This window comes from Gallus gallus, chromosome Z, assembly GCF_016699485.2.
Source record: "Gallus gallus isolate bGalGal1 chromosome Z, bGalGal1.mat.broiler.GRCg7b, whole genome shotgun sequence".
NCBI classification, from domain to species: domain Eukaryota; kingdom Metazoa; phylum Chordata; class Aves; order Galliformes; family Phasianidae; genus Gallus; species Gallus gallus.
Window position 1 is genome coordinate 85802598 of NC_052572.1, and position 25832 is coordinate 85828429.

Genomic DNA, 25832 nt, shown 5'->3' on the forward strand with positions numbered 1-25832 from the left:
GCTGCGCCACGTGCAGATGTGACAGCCGGAACGTCTGCGAGCGGCCCTGCAGAAACTTCAGCCATGGGGCTCCCCGCAGCCCCGCTCCTCTTCTTTGCTTTCTGCTTTTCCCCCCGATATAGGGGAGGTGGGGCGGGCGCTGTGCCGCGCTGCTGCGCCTCATCCCTCCGCCGAACGCCGCCTCGCAGAGCAGCGGCTGCACGGAGCAGCCGTGCTCGGCCGAAGCGCTCCCCATCGCGGGGCCGGGACGGCTGTCCGCACGCTGCGAGCCCCCAGCAGCGGGAGAAGGAGCGGGGTAAGACGTGGAGCTGCGTGGAACGAGGGCAGGGAGGAGGAGAGGAGCGCAGGTGGGAGATGCCCGGAGCAACACCTGCTCCTTCCAGCGGGAGGGCAGTGGTGGCTCTCTGGAGATGAACCCCGCACCCACTGCTGCTCAGCGCCCTTCGGGATGTCCCCACGTGCTGGGGACGGCTGCCCGGACACGAGGCACCTCAGATCGTGTGTAAGGAACGCAGCAGTTGAAACGGGCCCGATGAGCTTGTGAAGATGACACACGTTGGGCTGAGTGAGGAAGGAAGCAGAAGAAGGGCTCTGTTGCCAAATACAGGTGGAAATCCCACTCCGAGCGCCTGCGGCCCACCTCTGCTGCTCGTACACCAGCGAGCAGTGAGCGGCACACGTGGCTTTGTGCAGGGAAAAGCAACAGTGCGACCTTCTCACGGAAGAACTGCTTGAAGTGTTGCTCCTACAAGAGGCGATTTTGAAAGAAAAAACAAAACAAAACAAAACAAAACAAACAAACCTGTGCTGGGGGTGCAGCATTGACTGCTATTTCTCGAGGATCGATGATTTTTACCGAGGGTTTCTCAGAAGGAAAAAAAAAAAGAATGGAACGAGAACAACAGCAGCAACAAAACCCACAGCCTTTCCTTGGGTGGTGAGCGTAGTTTGGGAAATCTCTGCCAAAACTTTTAGAATCTGGTGAGGTGGTGAGCAGTGGAGACCTCACCGTGGTGGCTGTGCTCAGCCGGGCGCTGGAGTTAAAGCTGCCGATAATTAGGCAGGGAGGCACGCGTGGCCCTGGGAGCAACACAGACGAGCTGTCAACAGCTGCCTTGTGGCTGCTGGGTGGCAGACGGAACCCGTGGGCTTACCTCCTCTGAGGGTGCTCCGCTCTTCCTTCTTCCACCACTTCACCCGCAGCCTCAGCAGACTCCTGCGGCAGGGGCAGAGCTGCCCCCTGGGCGTGGAACGGGGCCACACAGCAGTGCTGGAGGAGATGTCCACAGCCAACGTGGTACGAATGCAGCCAGGCATCCCGCTGCTGTCCATCTTCTGTGAGCCATTCACTATTCAGGTGGGAACACGGCACTGCAACGCAGGAGGAGAAGAGAGGCTTGCTGGGATGAACACCGTGGAACTGTGGCACCGTACCATGTCCTGTGTTGGAAGGGTCCTCGGGGATCATAGAAGCACGGAAAGGTTGGGTTGCACGGGACCTCACAGCCCTCACAGCTCCACCCCATGCTACGGGCTGGTTGCCCCCACCAGATCGGGCTGCCCAGGGCCCATCCAGCCTGGCCTGGAATGCCTCTAGGAACGGGGCAGCCACATTTCTGTGGGCAGCAGTGCCAGTGCCTCACCACCCTCTGAGTAATGAGTTCCTTTCTAACATCTATCCTAAACCACAGAGGAGAGAGCCGTGCTCATGTAGGGCACTCAGGATCCAAAGGGTAAGGAAATGAATCTGTTCTGCTGTTCAGTGGAGGAGCAGTAGAGGCCCCTGGCAGAGCTGCTCCTGCCAGGTCGCACTGGGGGACAACCCTTGTCTCCTCCTGGAGATGTGACAACGTGCTCTGCTGGGCAGTGCTGACGGAGGTGCCCTCGCTGCCCATGAGAGCCGTGTCGGTGCCTTCCAGCCCGCGTGACAGCAGGCAGAGCTGAGCAGCCTGCAAGGCAAGATGGAGATCTGCTGCGCCTATTGGCAGGAAGACATGCGCTCTGCACGTCAGTGGTGAAATGCTGGATGGGATCTCTCCTTCGTGTACGTGCAGGAGTGCTTTGGTCACGGCGGTGCTGCAGAGAGCAGCATAGGCTGGAATGGGATGCGGGTGGGAGGGCTGCTGGGTACACAGAGCTTTGAGTTTGGACAGCTGCTGTGGTTCGTTTCAGCCCTGCCTCACCCGAGAACCGAAGAATCAAACATCTCCCCCAATCTTTGCCTCACTTGCCTGTAATTCACCGATTTTGTGCTACTGTTGCAGTGACTCCCCTTCAAGAAGCACAGATGTTCAGGCGTTGTCGACCTGAAGGGGCTCCTCTTGACATACAGATGCTACGCATGTGGAGTCTGAAGGTGAAGCATTTAGGAGTTCCTTCGGTGCCAACCTCTGCACAACATCGGCTCACACCGTGCGGTGCATTCACGCGGCATCGCCCGCTGGAGTTTCCCGAGGTATTTAGGTTTATTTCAATGTTCACAGCGCATTTGTTGTTCATTAAACGTATTTACCCAGGCTAACCCAACACGAGAGAAATTATCTTGTTTACACTGGAATCTTGACAAAAAAAACACAGGCAGAAAAGATAGACAAACACATATAACCCGGCTGCGGCGTGGAACATCGATTCGCTGCCACTTCCAATTTTTCTCATTAGAACTTATTTTATTCCAACGTAGCTCAGCACTCCGTGTAAACGTGAAGTTGCTAATCTTATTACTGTAAGGAAAACAAATTAATTATTATGCATGGCATTGGAAATGGGTTGTTAGGCTGCCATTGGGAAGATTAGGAGAACACACTCATTACTTCAAATGGTATCTGATGTACACGTACAGCTCCGCTCTTAAATCGCTCGCGGTGCTCTGATCGCAAACGCAGCAAGCAGAAGAGCCCTCCTTCTGCCCGACTGCCAAACGTCGGCCCGTGCCCCGGAGGTTGGTGGGGCTCAGCCTTCCACGCGTCGCAGTGCCGGCGGTGGGCAACGACAGACGGAGCTCTTACGGCGGCACAGGCGGTGCTGCCGTGTCCGGGCGCAGCCGGCAGCCCCGGAGCTCCACGTGGATCCTCAGGACGGGGCTGTGAGCACCGCAAAGCGTGACAGCGCTGGGCGAGCCTCGGGTCTCAGCCCTCCCCCCGTCCCTTCGGAGCCGCTGTGCTCCCTCCGAGCGTGGGGCAGAGCTTCCCTCGCGTGGGCAGCCGCGCCTGCCTGGCCTGCGCGCAGGGGTTGTCGCGGCGCACGCAGAAAATGCGTGCAATACGGCTCAGGAGCGTAAGAAACCAACAGTTATTCTAGCATCTTTCTCTCAGGCGCAAAACAGAGGGCAACAAAGCCACGAAAGCAGCGGGTCGGACCCACGCGCTTTGCCGTCTCCCCCCGCCGTGCCGCAGACGCGGTCACCCCGGCCTGGCAGGCAGAGCCCCGCTGAGCAGCACCGCTGGTCGGCTGCACGGAGGGGAACGGAGGCCCCCGCCCGGGCACGGTGTCCTCGCCGACCTCCGGTTCTGGGGGCGGGTAACGCTGTGCCCACCAGGGGGTTAAAAAGAGCCCTCTGTGTCTGCTGGAAGCCCCGAGGTGGGCCGCTGCCAGCGCGCGTCCTGCGAGGCGCGGCGCGGACACGTGTGCGCAGAGGGCGCGGAGCGGCGGCGGGGGCGGTGCTGCGCGGTGCGCTCCGTCCCTCCGTGCGGTGCTCCGTGCGGGGGTGGCCGCTCCGGGCACAGCGTCGGACGGGCCCTCTCCCGGCGCCGGGAGCTCCGCGCTCCCCGCCGTCGGTGCCGCCGGAACGCGCCCGGCCGCGCTCGGAAGCCCTCCGGTTTCCCTTTCCGAGGGAGCGCGGCTGGCTGTTAAGCGGCTCTTCACGGCGATGAGGGCTCTGTGTCGAGCAAATGGGCCGAGCGCTACCGCACGGCTCTCCTTTAATTCCCTTCTTATTGATTTCAGAGTTTAACTGAGGGGGGGGGGGGGGGGGGAAGAAAAGGAAAAAAAAAGAAAAGGGGTTTCATTTACGGTGTCACCTTTTTGTATTTCACACCTAATGATCCTCACGCGGCGGTGTAATGGGGGGGGGGGGTGAGCGGCGTCGGGAGTTAATGACGGATCCTGCGCTGCCCTCAGAGCCTCCTTTAGCCACAATTCACCGCGCGGCGATAACGAGAAGAGCATCACCTGCTCCGAGAGCCCCGCGCCCGAATTAGAGCAATGCAAATAAAGAAAGAGACAGTGCGCCAAAAATACCCCCAGAAGGGGAAAAAACAATCTCTTGTGGTAACTGCTCTCAGCGGGACGCAGGGCTGAAGCTGCCCCACACCAACGGCCGCGGGCGGCTGTGTGCGTCCCACACGGAGCTCCGCGCGGAGGGCTTCTGTGGGGCACGGCGGACCCCCGGCACGGTGCGGCGAGTGGCTGCAGCCCCCCAGGGTGAGCACTGGCGGGTGGTGTCACTCTGCAGGGCACGGCCCGGCTTCACGCCAAGCACATCCCACAGCAATGGCAACGTGGAGCGGTGCAACGAAGGGATGGGGAGCGCCCGTGGGATCTGGGGAGGCACCCGCGGGTATATCCTGGAGCAGAAATAGGAAACGGGAGAGCCTCGGCCTCTCTGGACGAAGAGCCTCTGCTCCATCACAGTGACGGCACGCAGACAGGCTGCTTTTGGTGGCACTGAACAGGTGTGACCACCTGATGCCTCGGGCACATCCCATCCGGGCAGGTCGCTCTCCTGCCCCAGGCCCAGCAGCAGCACCCATCAGAGCAACCTGATGTTCCAGGCACCGAGCCCAGCCAGAGCCCTCCCAACACACAGCTGCTGTACCCAGGGCTGCTGGGCATGGAGGAACTCCTGGTTACAACAGGATAGCTTGAAAATGTACGACTGTGTTCATCCATGCCAGCCCTTGCTCCTCTTACAAACCCGTGGTGAGTGAGCAGCCCTGCTGTGCGGAGCTGTGCAAGGTGGGGTGAAAGCACATCCCTAGGAGCTCTGGCGTTGCCCGCTGTGGCTGCTGGAGTTATGGAAACCAAAGCACAGCAGAGGGACAGCAGAGGTGCTGAGGAGGACCTGCCGGAGGCACACGCCGCGTTTCGCCTCTGAGTGCCCAACGGGAAACGTTAGGAGCTCTTTGTCTGGTTGGGTGTGAAATGTATTGAGATGAAGAACCTTTGGCAGCTCAGGTTCACCCCTGCATCTGTGAATGTACATGGCAGCATGCTGATGGAGACCTGCGATTACTGACCCATCACCCAGGCAGTGAGGGATGCTTGTTGGGATGCTGCACTGGGAGCTGCCTGGCGCCCGCCCTGTCCGTGTGTCTGATGTGTGTTGTGTGTTATGTGCCTGAGGCTGCAGCCCAGCAGCCTTCTGTCAGTCTGCAGAGGAGAATCGGTTTCTTATTATGAAACATAAAGCAGGGAGGACCCCGGTCCTCTTGGCAGAGCCTAGGTGCGCCTCCCTTGGGCCTCACAGACCCCTGGCTTTCCTGACCTCCCTTCCTCTGCGTGCGTTTCCAAGCACATTCACACTGACAGAGGGCTGACATCAGCTGTACTACCCTTACTGCTGTCAGCTAATGGAAACAGACTGCTTGGTGGCACACCTTCCTGCCCTTCAATCCGTCCCTTCTCCTGCTGATTTGGAAAGTGGGGGGGGGAGATCAGTCTGACAATTCTTTGATGCCCTCGCAAGAGATAACACAGACCCTGCAGCACCGGTGGACCGGGGCAGACGTTTCTGCTCTGGCACAGGCATCCCTCTGGGAATGCTGGCCCTGGTCGCTGTGTGCTGTGGGCTGAAGGCGGTGCAGGATGCGGTGCAGGAGGCAGAGGTGCCGTGGAGCTGCAGCACACGCAGTCGTCATGCCATGGAGCATTCTGCTCCCCACTGCCGGGCAGCAGAGCTGCTGCAGCGGGGCGGGTACACCCGGGCACCGCTCGGAGCGAGCATAACAGCTCTGAGGTGAGGGCAGACAGAGGCAGCAACGCACACTGACCAAAAAGGAGAAGTCGCGGCATTTCCTGCCCTTCTCTCACGCTCTTAAGAACAAAACCTGCCGTGTTGCCAGCTGCAGGCTCGCTGCGGGACCTAACAGCGCCGATGGGAACGTCGCATCTCCCACCATCACTCCCCGATGGTGGCACCGCCGTGCGATGGGGACGAAGCGCTCCTGCGTTGGGTTCTCCTGCGCGGGACAGCGCTGCGGCCGGGGGTGCCCCTCCCCGCCCCGTCTCCACCCGGGGCTGCCCGCACAGTGCGCGCTGAGGGTCGCACGGCTCGCACCACCCGCGCTACCTCCAGCCGTGGGCAGACCCGTCCCGGGGGCCCGTTCGATCGCGGCAGCCTGCCGGTCGGCCGCGGTGGTGTTGTGAAGTGAAAAAAAACAGAGGGAATCGGGAGCCCGTGGCACCGCTCGGGAGGGGCGGATGTCCGTGCGGCAGCAAAACGCGCCCCGGTTGCTGCCCGGGGGCACAACGGCACCGGAGTCCCCCGGCCGGCCGGGATGGGCGCTGCTGCGTGGCCCGAGGGTGACACAGCGCAGACGACACGAGGTGTGCCGCCGGGGCTCGGGGCTCTGCGCGGCCTTCCGCCCCAGCCCTCCCCACACCGCGCTGCGTCGCCTCCTGGGAATGGGCTGCCCGGTCCCGGTGCGGACAGTGCCGCGGGGAACGGCTCTGCCGGCGCTCCGCTCCCGAGCGGCCCCGAGCCGTGGCTGTGGGCTGCGAGAGCGCCGCGGGGCAGGGGAATTACCCTTTCACTTCCGAGGTCTGTGAACCAGAGAGAAAAAATCCATGACCTCACCACCTGAGGGAAAGCAGCAGCGGCCCTCGGAAGGCCCCAAGGCTCAGATTTAATGCCGCTCCGTAGCATTTCTCCCCGCTCCCTGCTCGTCGGAGGCTCGCCGGCCGCAGAGCACGGCACGGCCCTGGGGGATGCTGCGGGTCGGGGATGTCCTCTTCCTGCAGCCGTGGCTCCGCGGTGCCCCCGTCCTGGTGGCTGGCAGATACAAATCCGGGGTCGTACCACGGAGCCGCTCGTTCGAACGGCCCCGTGGCATTGTCTAGAGACCCTTCCAGCTCCCCGAGCCGCAGCCCCGTGCACGACCCCTTCGTGCCCCGCTGACCGCAGGCGTTTGCCGCCGGTAGAAGCGGAGCACTTCTTTTCCTGGAGAGACCGCCGGCCCCGGCCCTGCTGCTGCACGGCCTCCGCGGTGCGCGGGGCTGCGGGGGCACCGCGCTGCCCACCGCTGAGCCTGAGCCCCTCTCCTGCGGACAGCACCGAGCGGGGGCTCCCATCGGCCCCTCCCCACGGCGCACCACCCGGAACCGACCCCCGTCCCCCCGTCGCGTCCCACGGCCGGCGGGGCGCAGTGCAGCGCCGGGGCCGCAGAGCCCTGCGTGCCATTTTCAAACACGCGCTCGCACCGCGCAGCCCGAGGGCAGAGGAGGCCCGGGGAGCCGACAAAGTCCAGGGGTCCAAGGGCGTGTTGCGAGGCAGCGGGCGAGGAGGCTGTAGGGGTCCATCCCGCCGCGGCTTGTTGTTCTTGTTTGCTTCCTTTTAAAATTATTATTAGTTATCTTATATATATGTGTGTGTGTATATATATATATTTCTTTTTTTCCTTCCGCTCCCCGAGCAGAGCCGCGTCGCTCACACTCAGCGCGCGTGCAGAGGGCTCCGTCCCTGCGGCTATCGCCGTGTGAGAGAACCGGGGGGAGAAGCGCCGCTGAGAGGGGCGGCAGGGGCCGGGCGACGCTGCGCGGGAGCGGGCTCCGCTCTCTGCATGGACTTCATTCGTTCCACATCCCCGCGGGAAGGGGCCGGGCCCCACCGGGCAGCGCAGAGCAGGGGCGCGGTGCGGTCGCTCCATGCGGGGCTGCCCCGCTCTGCCGCTGCTTTCCGTTTCTCTTTACTCCCGGGAAAGGAAAAAAAAAAAAAACCTGATTTTTTTTTGGAGGGGCTCTTATTTCGTTTTTCTTGTTTCTGTTTTATTTTGTTTCCCCTTTTTTTTTTTTTTTCTTTTTTTTTTTTTTTTCCCTCCCTCGGGCAACCACGCTGACAAATAAGCACCGCAGCCACTGCAGCCCCCAGCCCGGCTCCGGGCATCAGTCGCCCTTCGCCTCCTTCTCTCGGCCGTGACACGCAGCGCGGGGAGGGGTAACGGGGCCGCGCAGGGGTCCCCCCGCCGCCGCAGGGCAAAGTCACGTTCCACCCTCGCGGCGGGGAGCGGAGAAGGGGAAGTGGGCGGCAGGCGGGGGCGGCCGGGCGCGGCCGGGCTGCGGGTGTCGGCGGGCCCAAGGCGGGTCCGGTCCACGCGGCGGCGGAGTTGGTGCTCGGCAGGCTCGGGTGCGCCTGGGGACATCCTGTGATGCTGCAGCGCACAGGACATGATCTCACACGGCGAGGGGCTCCGCGGCTTCTTAATCATTTCACGGTTCCTTCAGAGGCTTTTTTCCACCTAAAACGTTTAGTTTCAGCTCAGTGAGCGGCTGCAAAAGCTCTGCGGGGAGCGGAAGGGTTGAATTATTCTGACCTGAGAGAGCCACGAAAAAAAAAAAAGAGAGAGAGAGAGAGAGAGAAAAGGAAAAAAAAAAGAAAGAAAAAGGAAAAGGGGAAAGGGAAGAAAAGTGAAAAAAGAGAAAAGAATAAAAGAGAGAACGTGAAGAAAAGATAAAAGGAAAAGAAAGGAAGAGGAGAAGAAAAAAAAGAAAACAAAGAAGAAAAGAAGAGAAAAGAAGAGGAAAGAAAAGAAGAGGAAAGAAGAGGAAAGAAAAGAAGAGGAAAGAGAAGAGAAGAAAAGAGAAGAAAAGAGAAGAAAAGAGAAGAAAAGAGAAGAGAAGAGAAGAGAAGAGAAAAGAAGAGAAAAGAAGAGAAGAGAAGAGAAGAGAAGAGAAGAGAAAAGAAAAGAAAAGAAAAGAAAAGAAAAGAAAAGAAAAGAAAAGAAAAGAAAAGAAAAGAAAAGAAAAGAAAAGGGAAGGAAGGGCGAGAGGCAGGCAGCAGCACACTACGGACAAACTTTTCCTGTTTCCTTCCACCGACTCCTCCAGGATCGCAATGGATTTGGAGAAGATGTACGCGGCCCCGCGGCCCGGGCGCACAGGTACGGAGCGGAGCGGCGGAGGGAGCGGGGGAGGCGGCGGCCGAGGAGTGCGGAGAGGCCCCGACCGCCTCGGAGCCGCCGCCGGCGCGGTGAGCGGTGCCGCGGGGGGGGGGGGGACTCGGCGGGGCGGGGGAGCGGGGCCGTGCGGGAGCCTTCGCGGACTGCGATGAGCAATGCGATTCCGCACCGATCGATGGGGCCTTTATTGGTTAAATCGCCCGAATAATCGCTCCGTCGATACCGCACTGCACTGCCGCGCCCGGAGCGCCGTCGGGGGGGAGGGAGGAGGGGGCAGCGGGGGGCAGTTGGGGGCAGCGGGGACCGCTGCACCGGGCCGCGAGGCTGCGGGAGGGGCACGGTGCGGGGCGCTTCCCCGGCCCCCGGCCCATACCCCGGCCCCCCCCCCCGCCGCCCGTTGCCAGCCGGGCGCACGGTTCTCTCCCGACGAACGCTGCCACGCCGCAGTGGGCGGGGGTCCCGTCGGTCCCGTCGGGGTCCCGGCCCCGGTCCCGACGGGGCGGAGGGGCCGCACTCCCGGGGCTGGCGGCGGGCAGAGCCTCGGGTCGTGGGGCAGGGAGCGGGGGCACGGCCGGGGCTGGGAGCGCCCTCGGGGCCCGGAGGGCGGAGGTCCGGGGCGCCCCCGGGGCGGGGCGGGGCGGGGAGGGGCCCGGGGCGCGGGGGAGACCCCGCCCCGTCGGCCCCGCCCCGCTCCTCCCGGCTGGGCGCCACCCACGCCCCCACGCGCCCATTGGCCGGCGGCCAGCCAATAGGCGCCGGCGCGGTGCGGCGGCCAATGCCGGCGCCGCCGAGCTGAAACGCGGCGATTGGCCGCCGAGGGTGAGTGACGGGCGGAGCCCCGCCCCGCCTCGCGTTTCGCCGCTGTCCGGCGGAGCGGTGCTGAAGAGCCTCCCGCCGCGCCTCCTCCGCGGGTGCGGGCTGGCGCGTAGCGCGGCCGGGGAGCAGCGCTCGGACGGAGAGTGGGGCGGAGCCGCGGGGCGGCGCCTGCGGCAGCGCTCGGACGCCCGCCCTCCCGCCCACTCGCCCCCCCCAACCCCCCCCCCCGCCCCCGGCCCGCCCCTTGCCCGCCGCTCCCCCCCCACCCGGCACAACCCCGCGGCGCCGGGGGCGGGCAACGCGGGGCGCGACGCTCGGCTCCGCGGCATCACCGCGACGGCACTGCGGACGGAGGCGGGCGGCGCGCTCCCCACGCTGCCGGTGCGGCCCCGACGGCGGCCGCCGACGGCCCCGCCCCGCCCCGCGCCGCGCGCCCCCCGCCCCGCCCACGCAGCCGCCACAAGTTCCCGCAACTCGCGCGGCCCCGGACGCGGGGTGCTCCGCGCTCCGCCCGCAGCTCCCAACGCCGTCGGGGCGCACCGGGACGGCCGCCCCCAGCCGCCGCCGGGGCCGCGCGCGGGGTCCGCTGGTGCGGGGGCGGCGGGCGCGCCCCGCGCCCCGCCCGAAGGCGGCGGAAGGAACGGGCGGTGCCGCCGTTGGATGCCCGCTCGCCGCGCCGCTCGCTCCTCTCTCCCGCGCCATCCGCCCGCGATCTCCGATCGCCGCCGCGAGGTGCGCTCCGCGAGGCCGCCGGACCGCCCCGATGGAAATACACTGTAAGCACGACCCGTTTGCAGCAATGCATAGTAAGTAGGCTGCCTGCCCCCTCCTATGGCGCGCCGGGCACCGGGCGCTGCGGGCGCGCTCCGAGCTGCACAGTCCGCGGGGGCGCAAACGGAACCGCGCGTTGCGGCCGAGTGGGAATGGCGCGGGGCCCCGAGGCCGCTCCGCGCCCCGTGCGGGGATGGTGCGGGCGCGTTCCTCGGCGGAACCCCGCGCGGAGTGGAGCGCTGACAGCGGGCGGCGGCGGCGGGCGCTTTGTTCCCGGGTTCGTTTTGATTCCCGATTTATTTTTTTTCCTGGGGTTTCTGCTGTGGCAGAGAAACCCTCTCACGCTCATGCAGCCACGCACGCTCCAAACTGTATTTTATTTTATTTTTTTTTATTATTTGCAATCCTCTTCGATCTGCGACTCGCGGTTATGCGTACGCAGGGTACACGTACATACACTCCGAAAGGAAACCACAGGGAGGAGAAGCGCTCCCGGCGCTGCCTCCGGACGGAAAAGTTTCCCGAGCGATATCGCCACAACATTTTGATGCGCATTCATTAAACCGAAATAAACGCAGCGGCGCGGAGGGCCGATCTGCGCGTCAGCCCTGAGGAAAGAGCCGCTGCTCTGTGCTTCGCGCCGGGGGGAGCGGCGGAGCGACGGCGGAGTGCGGGGCCGGCGCGGCTGTGCCCTTCTCCGGGTGCGGGGAGAGCGATCCTCGGGCGCGGCGCGGTGACACCGCCGTGCGCGGTGCCTTCAGCGCCGCGTTACGGAGGGGGGACGTTGGGCCAGAACGAATCTCACTTCCCGGGGCGCCGCGGCCCTTTCCGTGCCAGAAATTTGTTTTCGACATAAAAGCGCCGAGAGCGAGGGCCGCGGGTCTGCGCCTCTTCCCTCCCCGCCTCCCGCTCCGTCCGTCCCCGACCGTCCCCTCTCCGTCCGCGGTCCGGGAGGCGCCGAAGCGGCGGAGCGAGGGCTGGACGGCCTCCGCCTTCCCCCAGAACGGCGCTTCCGAGAGCTTTTTCTGTGCTCGGGAGAATCAAACGACACTTTAAAAAGGAGAACTCCGGGGGCGCCAACGACGCGCCGTCCGGTGCCGCGGGGCCGCGGAGCTCACGGAGTGTCCCGGCGGAGGGCTCCGGGTGCGGGAGAGGCGCTGCCCCGCACTCAGCCGCAGCCGCGGGATCGAGCTTCTGCTGCGGGAATTCGGTTGGAAATGGGAATGGAAAAATCTCTTCCCTCGCTCTGACCCCGCAGCCGCTCACGGGAAGATCGCAGCTCCCTCCGTCCTCCGGTTTTCGCTTTGCTCCGCGCGGAGGGGCCGAGGGAAGCCGGGCGAGGGGACCGGGAGGGGGCCGGTGAACGCGGGGCCCGGGAGCTCCGTGCGGGCTCTGCCGTTCGGCCCCGCTCCGAGCGGCGGCTCCCGGGACACTCGCGGGGCGTCCGTTGCAGGGTGTGGGGGCCGGGGCCGGCCGGGAGCACGGTGGTACTGCCGGCCCTATGCATGAGTCACCCGCAGCCTTTGTTCGTCGCGGCTGCGGGGTGTGCGGCTGCACGGCCCGCCGGCCTCGGGGTTGCATCCGCGTCTGGAGTGAGACCGTGTCCGAAGAAACCCATCTTTCTCTTCCTTTCCTTCTTTCCTTTCTTTATTTTCGTTCTTTCTTTCTCTTCTTTCTCTTTCCTTTCTTCTTCTTCTTTTTTTTTCATTTCTTTCTTCCTTTCTTTCTTTTCGTTCTTTCTGTGCCTTATTTTTCTATTTCCTTCCTTCCCTCCCTCCTTCCTTCCTTCCTTCCTTCCTTCCTTCCTTCCTTCCTTCCTTCCTTCCTTCCTTCCTTCCTTCCTTCCTTCCTTCCTTCCTTCCTTCCTTCCTTCCTTCCTTCCTTCCTTCCTTCCTTCCTTCCTTCCTTCCTCTATCTTCCTCTCTTCCTCCCTTACTTCTCTCTTCCTTCCTTCCTTTTTCCTTCCTCTCTTCCTTCCTTCCTTTTTCCTTCCTCTCTTCCTTCCTTCCCTTTTTCCTTCCTCTCTTCCTTCCTTCCCTTTTTCCTTCCACTCTTCTTTCTTTTCTGTTTCTTTCTCCCTCCTACCTCCGTCCCTCTCCCATCCTCCCTCACCCGCGGAATTTCACCACTGGCACTGAACACATTGCCTCCGATTTCCTATATTAAAAGCCACCGATAGGTGCCGAGCTCGGGGTCCCACTCATCACCACGTTGAGGGGCTGACCCCACGTTTTGTTCTTCCTGAAGCGCTGCATTCCTCTCCCAGCGCTGTAGGGCAGCAGTTCCCGGCCCTCCTGGAGTTGCCGCAGCTCCCGGGCCGCCGCGGTGCCCCACTCCGCTCCTGACACGGTTGGGATGGCGCATCCAGGGCTCGGCCCGGCCGCGGGGATGGGACGCTGCCACCGCCGGTACAGGCGGAGCTGCCCTCGTCCCGCAGGTTGCAGCAATCACGCATCTCACGTGGATTAATTATGTGCCTTGACAGCTTTGGAAGGTGTTGGTAAAGTTTGTCAGCAATACATCAGCGGATAAATGACTTTTTTTTCCAAAAAAAAAAAAATTAAAATAAAAATGGCTTTTTATGATTTACGTGGTTTTAAAAAAACATCTTTTTTTTAATTTTTTTTTTTTTTTTTAATTTCACGGAGGCATTTGAGTTGTCAGTCTATTCGGGACCGTTCGGGTTCTGTGCAAAGAGAGAGATTTTCTTTTATTTTTGTTCCAGCGTTGGCACCCGCGCTGCCCGCATTGTTTGTTTTCAGCTTCTCCGCACTCCGCAGCCTGAGTAATTCGGACGGGTAGCACCATGAGGGCTTCCTTGTATTTTCCCACTTGGTGCACGGAGCGCTGCCTTCACGTTCACGGCTTTTACGCAGCTCCACCACCCCGTCTGAGCGGGCCTCGTGTCCCGTCGGGCACGCGGTGCACCTCGCCAAGGGAGAGAGCAGTGCCGGTCTGCTGCAAACGGAGCGGCGCCCCTGGCTCGGCTCGGCGCTCACGTTTCATTTGTGGGGTGATAACACTAGCTAAGAGCGCGATAAATTGTTACGGCTCAAGCCGCTCTGTTTTTCGCTCTCGATTAACTTCAGCAATTTGGAAGAAGAAGGAAAAAAAAAAAAAACATATATATATATGTATATAAAAATAAAGAGCCAACCAAAAAAACCCAAAACAAAACAAAAGAAAAAACCCGACACGTTTAATTTCGGGGACCCCCAGAACAAACGAGCCACCTCACAGCCTCACTGCAGGAGCCCCGGGCCGTGCGGCGCTCGGAGGGGCGATGTCCCCACGGCCGGGCCGGGGCCCTCGCTGCGCTCCCTCTGCCGTTTCCCCATCGGAGGGCTGCGGGCCCCTCCGCGTTGCGCGGCGTAGAGGCGGTGCGGAGCTGCGGGGAGCGCGGCCGCTTCCGCGCCGGAGGGAACGCCGCGCGGCCCCGGGCGGCTCTGCGAGCGCCGAGGGCGGCCGCGGGGAAACGTCTCCCGCCTCTGACCGAGCCGCTCTTCTCCTGCCCCTTCCCCCTCCCCGTGTGTTGCAGGACACGGAGGTGTGAACCAGCTGGGGGGCGTTTTTGTGAATGGCCGCCCCCTGCCCGACGTCGTCCGGCAGCGGATCGTGGAGCTGGCGCACCAGGGGGTGAGGCCGTGCGACATCTCCAGGCAGCTCCGCGTCAGCCACGGCTGCGTCAGCAAAATACTCGGCAGGTACGGAGCGGGAGGGCGTCCCGGGGCCCAACGGGAGCAGCGGGCGGGCCGTGCGGGAGCAACGGTAGCTCCGGCTTCCGTGTGCCCCACGTGGGAGAGTGGAGCGCTTTGTATGCTTGGCCCCTCGCACAGCCTCTATCGGGCAGCGCTAAGGCAGAGCACGCTGTGCCACACGTGCCAGTCCTGGCGTACACCTGCATGCATCCCACACCTGTCTGCTCCGAGCACGTGGAAGCCCACGGGTTGTCTCCAGCGAGAGGGAGCGGAGGTGGAACAGAAGGCACCACACTGCGTGCTGGAGAAGACCTCCTCCGAGCAGTTACACCGCTCTGCGTGGCCAGGATGTGCTGCCTGCCTCTCAGAAATCCACCCCGCTGCTCTGTCTGTGTCCTCTCCAACTCCTGTGGTGGAACATGGGAGCGTGGAGTACCCTAAGTCGCTACGAGCGGCCTTAGATGGGGTCGATTGGGTCATTTCGGAGGTATCTTTCCGTTCAGAGTGAGGTCGCTCAGATCAGTGTGGTGACAGCACATCACTCCCCGAATTCGTGCCATTTCCTGGCTTTGGTTTAAAAGATGAAAGTGGTCCTGGTTAAAGATGGCGTAAGCAGCACGCAGACGCGGACGTCGCGTGCATGAAGTGCTGTACAATTTGGGGGTACCCATGTGTTTTATATCAAGGGTTTATTTTTTCCCCTCATATTTCTCTTGGTAATTTCAAACGGTTGCTTTCTGAGATATTTACTAAGCTTTATCAGTTCGCTTCGTTATATACCATTTCACTGTTTGTGTTTGAGCCTTCCTGCTGTTTCCCAGTCTTTTGACCAATTTCCCTCACTGACCATTAAATAGATGCAGAGGCTGTCAGAGCACTTTTTGGTAGCATGGGATCCGGCTCGGATTAGCAGCGTTTGTGATCTCTCAGTGACTTAAGTGCTCAGAAGCAAATATGCTTGGTGTAGTCATGGGCCCCTGGTTTTATAGATGGCAGCATTCTTGTCCCCGTAGTGTGCTGTTATCTGCAGTCAGCTTATAGCTGCTGGGCGCTATCTGCATGCCCTGCATGGAGTGCTCCTGGAGGGCTGCGAGCTGCCGCACCGTGCTTCCACTCTCAGTCTTGTGCCTCGGTTGCACAGAGACACTCTGGTGCTGGTTGCATGCATCCCTCTGCCTTGATGCTGGAGCGGCTGTAGAAACACCACTGGCTTTACCCTTAGAGATGGAAACTTCCCTTGGGCTTCCTATGAGCCCACCGTGGGCTGCTCTGCCCCTGTGGAGCACTGTGCCTGTGCTCTGGAGGCGTCTGCTCCAGGTGTGGTGGGGAGGTTTGCTTGGTGCTGTGAATGTCCAGACAGCCCCATCAGGACTGGTGTACAACTGAGTGGGCAGTGTGTTGATGGGGACAGTCTGGTGCTTTCACTGCTGCGGGTTGGAATACATTTATCACTGGGCACATCCGCAGCATAGAACCAGTAGTGAAGCTCCACAGCTTTGCCATTAAAGTTGTCAAAAGTAAATTGGAATTTCATACCTCATTATTTTCGTAACTAATAATTACAGTGGGTAAAATGTCACTGTAATTGGAGCTCCGTGTGCGCGCGTGTGTTTGTGTGTGTGTGTGTGAAAACCGAGGATCCCTGTGAAGCACACTGCCCCTTGGCACGTCATGATGGGACTCCTCAGTCCTCAGCCTGCAGCCCCTGGGCCTTCTGTGAATGGGCTGTGGTGGCTGCAGCTAGGCTGGCCCCAGAGTGGAGCTGGGATGGGATGCTCCATGCAGCCCTCCTTTGCCTTCTGCTGCTCCTCACTGCATTGTCTGCATGGGCAGAGGGCAGCAACAGAAGTGCCACCGCAACCAGGCACCCGTGGTGACCACAGGCTGAGCGTGAGAGCAGGCTCTGGGTGTAAGAGCAACCTGCTGTGAGCACGTCTGTTGCTGTGAAGCTCAAGGCGGCTGGGGCAGGTTGGTAGGTAGTGGTTTGGGTGCTTGGCACCGGGGTTGTGCCTGTCTGGATCACCCCATATTCCTGCCCTACATCACGACCACCTGGGCTGTCCCCAGCAGCAGGGCTGAGCTGTGGGACGTTGCGCACGGAGCAGTAGGGCAGTGTGTCAGGAAGAAACCTAGCCATGTTTCTCACATCTGCAGTGATGGCTGGAATTGAGAAAACGACAGTGTTCTGTTCCACCAGCGTGCACTGCACGGCTTTTCTCCATGTCCTCTCTTAGCAGAGAGATGCCACCAGAACGGGAGATGAAACCAGGGATGCAAGGCTTAGGGAGGCTTGTTGTCCACGTGTACCATCGTTATATGGTCCTCCGGGAATGAAATGGGAGAGCAGCTGAATTGTACTCCTGTTGCACCGAAGCTTGTTGCTGGGCTGGGTTTAGGAACGCCCCAAGGGCTGATCTGTCTTTGACACTTAAAGCTGCCCATTACTAATATTGCCTGAACGGCTGCAGAGACCGAGTCTGCATCTGCACCCAGAATGCCTGCAAATATGCACGAACTCTGCGGTGCCAGCGCTGTGCAGGAGCTGCACACAGAGCTCTCCCTGAAAGACAGAGCCAGCAGCCTGGCAGAAATCTGACGAGCACTGTTGCCTGCTACGGTCAGACAGACTTTGGCTGCGCAGACTGTTTGTGTTCTGCCATGCTGGAAATACTTCAGAATTTATTATGATTATCATCATTATTTTGGATATAATGGTTATGTCAAGTAACCGTAGAGAACATACACTGATAAAAAAAAAAAAAAAACTGCTGTTCTTATCTGAGAGTCTTTTCTGAGCTCCTTATGAGGAACACGGGCACAGAGCGATCAGTGGATGAGTTGAGGCCATAAGGGAGCACAGCTCAGTGGTTGCTGGCTGAGAGCTGAGCTGAGCACGGCCTGTTTGGAAGGGGCAGTTTGGACAATGGCTGCAGTGACTGCAGATTTGTGTTTCACCAACAGAATTCACAGGATACCAAAAAGTGCACAGCCCTGGGAATGCTGTGTGTGTTGTGCTCCCTGGGTGCTCAGCGTCCTTTCACTCATCGTCTCCCTCCTGCTCCTCAGAGGATGAGACACGGCGTTTTTAACAGCACTTCCAAGGCTTTCCTTATTAAAAGAGAGAGAGGTGTGGGGCTGAGGATCTCAACTGCCATGCTTTGTTGCGATCCTACTAAAAGCCGTTGTTCCCGTGTGATTTACGTGCAGAAAAAATCCATCTGGCATATTTTGGTCAGTGTAAGGGCTCCATCCTACCTGCTTTCCTTGTATGACATCAGCAGAACCGTTTGCACATGTAGAGATCGTGTCCGTGAGGAAGGACCGCAGAGCTGGTAGAAAACAAGCCCCAAACTAGCCGAGCCCATTGAGAACACCAACAACTCCCCTTTCCTTAACATTTCTCATCTGAACTATTGAAAGCATCGTATTAAAAATATATCTGTTATGAAAAACATTGACCATTAAAGCAGTAGCATGCTTTAACGGTATTAAAACCACAAGAGAGGAGAAAGATAATATGCCAGCGTATTATTTGCTAATGTGCAAATAAAAGATGATTTCATGCCGTCACGTTGCGATGAAATGCTAACAAGTTGCAGGTGTCGGTGGCAGAGTATTTCCTTAGATACGAGAATTTACTGCAAAAAGTGGTCTTCGGTGAGATTTGTTTCTATTATTGCCAGAACCTCTGATTAATTGCACACATTTTCAGTTAATTTTGGATACCCCCTTAATCTTGCATTGTTTCTTTGCATGCCCTTTAATCTTGCATCGTTTCTTTTGTCTTTCTGTTATGAAAAAATATCTGCTCTATCCTAAGGCCCAGTTCCAATTACTATAAGTTAATCTATTAGGTGATAAAGCACTACATAGGCAGAAAATGTGTATGTGAAAGTGAAGATGTATCTTAGGATTTGCTGGGGTTTGGTTACCTTGAAATTGTGTTCTCTATGAATCTCGAAGCGTGCCCTCTGTCTGCCTGTGATAACTGAAGGTTTGCTTTGGATGTTGTCCCAGGTATTATGAAACCGGGAGCATTAAGCCTGGAGTGATTGGAGGATCAAAACCAAAGGTCGCCACACCCAAAGTTGTCGAAAAAATTGCAGAGTACAAACGCCAAAATCCCACCATGTTTGCCTGGGAGATCAGGGACAGACTCCTCGCGGAGCGAGTGTGCGATAACGACACCGTGCCCAGCGTCAGTTCAATTAACAGGTAAAGACTGCTGCGGTCTCGGGAAGGGGCTTTCCTAGGAAATGTGGTCACTGAGTCTTCATCTGCTAGCAGGAGCTAGGTGCGTTGTATCGTCTGTTCAAAATGCAGTCTGTGTGTGTTTAAGTACCATGTTTAGGGTTTTGGAGCAACTGCGGGGTCACTCTGGTGGTGAAAGCATCACAACCATCAGCGTTTGCCAGGAGCAGGCAGGTTGTGCTATTGGCCTTGGCTTCTTTTCTTCCCTTTCCCATTCTCCTGTCCGTGACTTGCGGTTCTGGATGGTAAAGATCTGTTCTCCTTGGATCCCACTCGGTGGGAAATGCCTCCGCTCAGCGAAGGCTGGGACTGCAGCTGCGTTGGGTGGCGGTGGTGACCTGGAGGAAGATTGGCACCCGTATTCCCAGAGAACTGGACCCAAAACATGGCTCTCAAGGTCTTCCTGTCACCTACTCAGTATTGCTGAACTTGGCTCAGAATCATGCTGGCTGCTGTCTGGTACTGTCAGCGTGAATATAACCAGGGAAGCGTGGTTTAGTAGTGCCCGCGTGCTAAATGGAATTGCTTGAGTGGCCTTGAATTCCTTTGTGTCAGTGCAGGAAAATCTCATTTGAAGCCTTCTTCCCATGTTCGTGAGTTCTTTCCTGGCACGACTAGGCAGTGCTGGGCTCACTTGCAGTTCTGAAGCTATGCTAACCTGCTTCCATGCCAGTCAAGGATCGTCTAAGGCTGTCACCGAAAAAGCACAGAGAAATACTCTGCTTTGTCTCCAGTCTTCCTGGTCTGACGATTAAGGATTAACGCTTGGAAGGAGAGCACTTCGGCACCCTCCTGCACACCAGCAAACAGAGTCCTTTTATTTTCTCTTGGGAGTATGTTCCCTACCAGGCTTTGGCTTCACCGCGCTTCGGGGATATTTCTCACTTGCATGATTTCATGCAAATTCTTTTAGTCTAGATAGCTATAAAGTCCCACCTGTGTCCATGGACATGAAGCAGACCGATGCAGTGTTCCTTCATCGGCTATCCTGACCTGATTTGCATTCATGGAGTTGCTGCTTGAACAGCAGGAGTGGCTTCCCCAGCAGCAGTGCAGACTACTGTCTCTGTCTTACTGAACTGAGTTCTCCATCCAAATGGTTAAGGGCAAAAATGGGTCAGTTCGCTCAGCCTTTGCTACTGACTGGAAGTTCCTGTCTAACCTAGACCCCGAAATGTCATTCAGTAATGCTATGGACGCAGAATTGCAGAATCACAGAACTGTAGGGGCTGGAAGGGACCTCTAGAGATCATTGAGTCCAACCCCCCCTGCTAAACAGGCTCCATACAGCAGGCTGCACAGGTGGGCATCCAGCTGGGTCTGGAGTATCTCCAGGGAAGGAGAATCCACAGCCTCCCTGGGCAGCTTGTTCCAGTGCTCCGTCACCTCACTGTGAACAAGTTCCTTCTCACGTTGGTGCAGAACTTCCTGTACTCCAGTTTATGGCCAATTCTCCCCTCTCCTGACCCCACAGACCACTGAAAAAAGGCTGGCCATGTCCTTTGGACTCCCACGCTTCAGATGTTTAGAAACATTAATAAGATCCCCTCTCAGTCTTCCTTTCCTCAAGGCTGAACAGACCCAGGTCCCCCAGCCTTTCCACACAGGGGAGATGCTCCAGGCCCTCGATCATCTTCATGGCCTTCTGCTGGACTCTCTCCAGGAGATCCCCGTCTGTTTTGTACCAAGGAGCCCAGACCTGGATGCAGTACTCCAGGTGAGGCCTGATCAGGGCACAGCAAAGGGGGAGGATCACCCTGCTGGCCACGCTCCTTTTCACGCACCCCACGATCCCACCGGCCTTCTTGGCCACCAGGGCACACTGCTGGCTCATGGCCAACCTGTCATCCACCAGGACCCCCAAGGACATGGCATTTTCAGTTCAAAAAACAACTTGAGGCATGGTATGGACGCCATGAAAAGTGAAGGAAAATCCCACTCTGGCTGTTTGCAGATAAGAAAGGGCAAACGTGGGCTCAGTGATTCTTGTGGGTCCCTTCCAACACAGCATATTCTGCAATTCTATGGTTCTATGAATCTTTGCTTCCATTTAAGTCAGCTCAAGTCCTCTTGCGTCAGAAGCATGGCTGCCGCTATGAGCGGTACTTTCTTTGTGTAGCGAGTCTTCAAGCTTTGCCCAAAAACCCACCAAAAAAGCAGTAGTAGCTTGGGAATGCAGCGGGATTACAAATGTTCCAGTTGTATTTTGATCCGTTTTCCGTAGTCTGCCTCTTGCTGCATCCTCCAATGTTTCTACATTGGCACTGTCCACACAGTCATCGACATTGCATCAGAAATTGTGTTTAACGATTTATTGCCAAGTTATTTGGCTGGAAATCTCATTCTTTCTCATCTGCTTGCAACTCTCGCTAAGAACCTTCCCTTTTCTTAAAGATGTGAAACCCCTTTTGAAATGCACATGGTCTTAGAGAGTCAGTTTGTTTAGAATTGCTTTTGCCAGCCCAGGAGAATATCTTGAAAACCCAAATTGAACTGCTGTGACAAGATCGTGGAGGTTATGTCTAAGCAATTGGCTTTAATGAATGGCAACTCCTCTCATTTTTGTGGCACATTTGGTGGGGCCTGTCCTCACACACATCAAGGCTTTGTGGATAGGGCTGTCACGCGCTGAGGACATGAACTCCTCCTCTGAAGGCACCATGCCTTATTCAGCCCTGTGGTGGAAAGCCAGTGTTGCCTTCTAGCTGATGAAGTGAATTCTCACCAGGAGCCACTCAGGATGTTTGCCATCTTGGTGGAGGCGAGTTGACCCAGCCCTGAGCCTTCCTGCATGGTCTGTGCAGTACAGGGCAGGACAGACCTGCTGTGGTGGTCCACCAGTTCTGCTTCTGCTGCGTGGAGGAAGGTGATTCTCAGGGCTACATCGGTGTCTTCAGGGGAGCTGCTGGAAGACTGAGGGGACAGAGCGGTGCACTGCAAAGCCACCGTGATGGATCACGGGTAGCACGTCCCTGCTACAGAGGGTACAATTCAGCAGATGAATCTGAGTTGCTGCCATCTTATATGAGTGAATAATAACTACTGTTATTAATTAGTAGCATTAATTAATATTAATAGTAGGCCAATCCTCTGCAGCAGGAGCAACTCCATGCGACTAAGGCTTAATTAATCGTTGTGATTAGCTTTGCTCAAATAAGCTGCCCAGCTGCTTTGACATGCTCCAGCCCCTGGTCCCTCCAGAGATGAAGAGATTTTTGTGTCAGAAGGCCTCAGACACCCTTCCTTTGCTGGAGCATGAAGGAAGCCCAGGGCAGGGTGCTGTTTCCACTCTTGCTCATACAAGGATCTTGGACATCTTTGGCGTGCTCCCCCTCCAATCTACTTGCACGACTGCCTGTAGCTCCCACATGCAGGTGGCTGCTTTGTCCCATGCAGGGGAGGAAGAAGCAAGACACCCATTCCCAAGGAGTCTGGAGGTGCCCAGTGCTTTGCTTTGGTCCTGGCTTTCTGGTGCTAACTTGCTTTCCAACTTCGCCCTGACAGATCTCTCGCACCTCCCCTCCCATCTTCCCTTTTCCAAATTCAAGGCAGGCAGAAGTGGTGAAGGAGTTTGCTAGGTAAACACAGAGAAATGCTTACCACAGCGTTACTGCTGCGTAAACAGCATAAAACAGAGACGTGTGATGTGTCTGAGGAGTGTGCCTCGCTCAAGCACATTTTGATTCCACCGCAGTCTGTGGCAGAGCTGTGTAATCCCTGGAGCGGCTTCAGACCACGTCTTTTCTTTTTTAGCAGCGTGTCGGCAGGTGAGCATTTGATGGAGCACTTCTTAGCAACTCCCCTTTGTCCTGCAGCACAACACATGCCTTTTGTTGTTTCTGCTTCTTTGAATGGTTCCTGATTTACATCATTATAGCTCAGAGCAGAGGCTGTCCCCAGCAATGGCAATGTGGTTATCCAGCTTTTAAGATTAGCGTTTAATCCGGCACATTTTTGTTTTTAGTATTAATTTGGCTAAGCATAATCTTTTCAGTGCTACCCAGGTTCCTCAGATGTGCGGGCACAGTACTCGGGGTGGTTTAGGAATAGATTTACTAAGGTGTTCAAGCAGCCCAGGCTGCAGTCTGGTGGGGTGTCCAGCTCCCTGGAGATGGGACATCGGGTGCCAGAACGGCTATAAATGTCTCTTTCTCAGGCATTAAGGACTGTGTCCTCACAAGGACCGGAGCACCAAACTGCAGGATCTCAGGGAGCGTGCAGGAGTCATTTATCCCAATGCTCCCGATGGCACGGGCTGGAAGCACAGATATAGCCCTGGGTCCGCATGCAGTACACAGGAATGAATTCTCTGTATTGGTGTAGATATCCCAGGGTGACAGAACGGTGCATGATGTCCCCTGTCACTGATGGTTAATGCTAAGAAGATATTTCTTTCCAACTACAAACAGGATCATACGGACAAAGGTGCAGCAGCCGCCCAATCAGCAAGTCCCAGTCTCCAGTCACAGCATAGGTGAGAAAAACTTCTTTATATTTAAAAAAAAAAAAAAAAAAAAAAAGCATAATGGATTACAAATATTCTAAAGAACTTTTAATCATTCTTATGGGCAGATAATTCTGCATAAAACACTTCAGCACACGTGCTAATGCACCTTCTTTGTCATTCTGCAAGGACTGAACGTAGTAAAGGAATTTTATAAATACTGCTAAAAGGTTTTGAATTTTAGTGATTATTATGATAAATAGCTTTCACAGTGAGACAGAAAATTGAAATCTAAACCGGCCCCCCCTCCCCACTAATGGGGGTCTATAGAATGTCAGATAATTAAAGTAATAAATCAAGAAAGGGATACTTATTCATAACGTTTTCTGCATCATTAGTCAGTAAGTAGTTCTGAAGGTGTTTTTTTTTTTTCATCTATCACCCATCCCTTCCATAATTCTTCGTGCACTTTGCGATCTCGAGCCAAGAGGTAGCAAAACTTCCCAAAACTTTAATTCAGGGGGAAGAGCAGCAGTGCTCAGCCGGGAGCCGCGCGGTGCCGGAGGGGCCGTATCCAGGGCAGCGTCCTGGCTTTCTGCAGGGAGAGCTGCTGCAGCCAGGCAGGTGCCGTGTGTGCCTCAGCTCCTCCGTGTCTCCATGCTGCAGGGCGGGCAGCCCTTTGCTGGCCTCTCTTAGCACCGAGGAGCTGTGCTCACACCGAGATCCTCACCCGCTGCGGCAGCACGGGCCTTTCTCCCTTGGAAATGCCAAAATGGTCTCTGTGGAGGTTAAGCAGCATCATTCCACTTCGTTAGCCCAGAGGCTGCTCCTCGTGGAGCAAAATGGATTTATTTCACGTTTTGTTTCGAGGGGCCTCGGGGCCTCTCAGCCACCTGTGACCCACGGCCGGCCGCCCTGTACCCAGGTCACCCAGGGGCCCAGAGAGGATTGCTGCTGTGGGCTGGGCTTCAGGTCCAGTGCAGCGTCGGTGCACCCACTGTGCTGGGAAAGCCCATGTACGGTGTCCTCTCTCTGTGCTGCTGTGCCCTCAGACCCATCTGCCCAGGGGGCTGAGTGGCTGCTCGAAGCCTTCCCTGGCCTCCCGTTGCGGTGACAGGTGGCGGCAGGTTTCCTTGTGGGCTGGTGCTGGTGCCAGGCTGCCCTCTGACCACTCGGCCTTGCCTTGCAGCCTCCACAGGCTCCGTTACCCAGGTGTCCTCTGTCAGCACTGACTCCGCCGGCTCGTCCTACTCCATCAGTGGGATCCTGGGCATCGCCTCTCCCGGCACCGAGAGCAACAAGCGCAAGCGTGATGAAGGTAATGGCGGCTGGTTTTCTCCTGGGGCGCTGAGGCGGTGAGGTGGGCCCGCTCAGGTGTGCTGGGGCGTGTGGGGCTGGCAGGGCCGAGGCAGGGCCGAGGCAGGGCCGAGGCAGGGCCTAGACAGTGATGGACCACGCCTGGCCCTGTGGCAGCAGCCCAGCCCGGGGGCCCTCATGCAGCCTTCTGCAGGAAGGCAGCACTGCTGTAGAAAGCGGGGCTGTGGATGTGTCACAGCTTGTGATCGCCTCCCCCCAGCTGACGCGACATCTCCCTGCCCTCAGTGAAAGGGAGGGGAATTCTCCCTGTATGGCTTCGGTGGACACCTGAAATTTAAACCAAACCAAACCGAACAAAACAAAACAAGCCAGGGAAGCGTCCCTAACCGCAAAGAGGCAGAAAACTGTCAGTAGAGTCACGTGTGTGAAAGCATGGGAGATGCTGGTTGCTGGCTGGGAGGCAGTGCTGCCTGCAGGGAGACCATGCACGCTGTTCTGCTGTGCCACCAACCTGCTCGACAGAAGATAGAGCTCCTGCTTCTTGCCTTTGGGCACCTGTGTAACTTGCTCCAGCTCTTTTGGAGAGCCTCCTGTTGGCCACGTGCGTGCAGAGGTCCCATCTGTGCCTCTGAGGAGAGGCAGAGACCCCTACAGAGCACAAAAGTGGCCCCAGGGAGTTGTAGAGGAGGAGAAAAGAGGTTGTTGGCCAAGGACTGCCAAGCAGAGGAGAAAGCAATGGCGTTCACCGTGGCCTGGGACTCACTGGTTGGCCTTGCAGGAACATGGTGGATGTGAGAACGAACTCCCAACACCCAAGTGTGCTGGTGCAGGCCCACGCACTGTTTTACAGTCAGCCCAGGTCATGAGCCACGTGAGGTGGGGACCACGTGTGGGTCTTGTGCCTTCCTCGCTACCTCCCCGTCCCTGTGGGTTCCTGTGGCTGTGTGTGGGTGGAAGGGGAGGTGTGTGGGGTGGGAAGCAGCAGCAGCTCCGCAAACCTAACTCCTGGAGAAGCAGGCTGATGACTGGTGAGGAGCCCGAGCCGTGGGAGCAGGAAGGGGGCTGTTGGCAGAGGAAATGCACTGCTGGATTAGGGAGTCACGCTTGGCTTACTGAAACTGGGAGAGCTTTGTGGGGTTGATTTCAGCCACATGCATGTGAGTCTACAGCTGTGAAAGTTCAGGTACTTGCTGAATATATCTGTATTAATTAGACCGACCATTGCACGTCGGAGTTTTTCTCCCAGATCAAGGCCATAGGTGCACACATAAATATTTATAGTAAAGCAGAGAGAGACAAAATGTTGTGTTTTATCAGCCACGGAAGGAGAGAAGCGTTTTATGTTGTGAGACTGTCAAGCACTGTCCTGAAGCATCAGTTCTTAAGTATTATTGCAGAGGACTCTCTTATTCAGACAAGAAGAAA

The 25832-nt window shown here is 57.7% G+C and overlaps 1 protein-coding gene across 5 annotated transcripts in view; it reads left to right on the forward strand.

Moving 5' to 3' along the window:
* Positions 1–8346: 8346 nt before the first annotated feature.
* PAX5 (paired box 5) overlaps positions 8347–25832 on the forward strand; it is a 115071-nt gene continuing 97585 nt past the window's right edge. For 2 of the 5 annotated variants that reach the window (NM_204424.2, XM_025144634.3), the window contains exons 1-5: positions 8347–9092; positions 14236–14401; positions 18413–18610; positions 23056–23120; positions 24280–24408. In NM_204424.2, coding sequence (NP_989755.1) covers positions 9047–9092; positions 14236–14401; positions 18413–18610; positions 23056–23120; positions 24280–24408 — 604 coding nt within the window. In that variant the 5' untranslated portion in view covers positions 8347–9046. Of the gene's footprint in view, positions 9093–10572; positions 10733–14235; positions 14402–18412; positions 18611–23055; positions 23121–24279; positions 24409–25832 lie in introns of those variants that run through there. The other 3 variants (XM_015280784.4, NM_001397563.1, XM_025144636.3) reach the window with 2 other exon arrangements.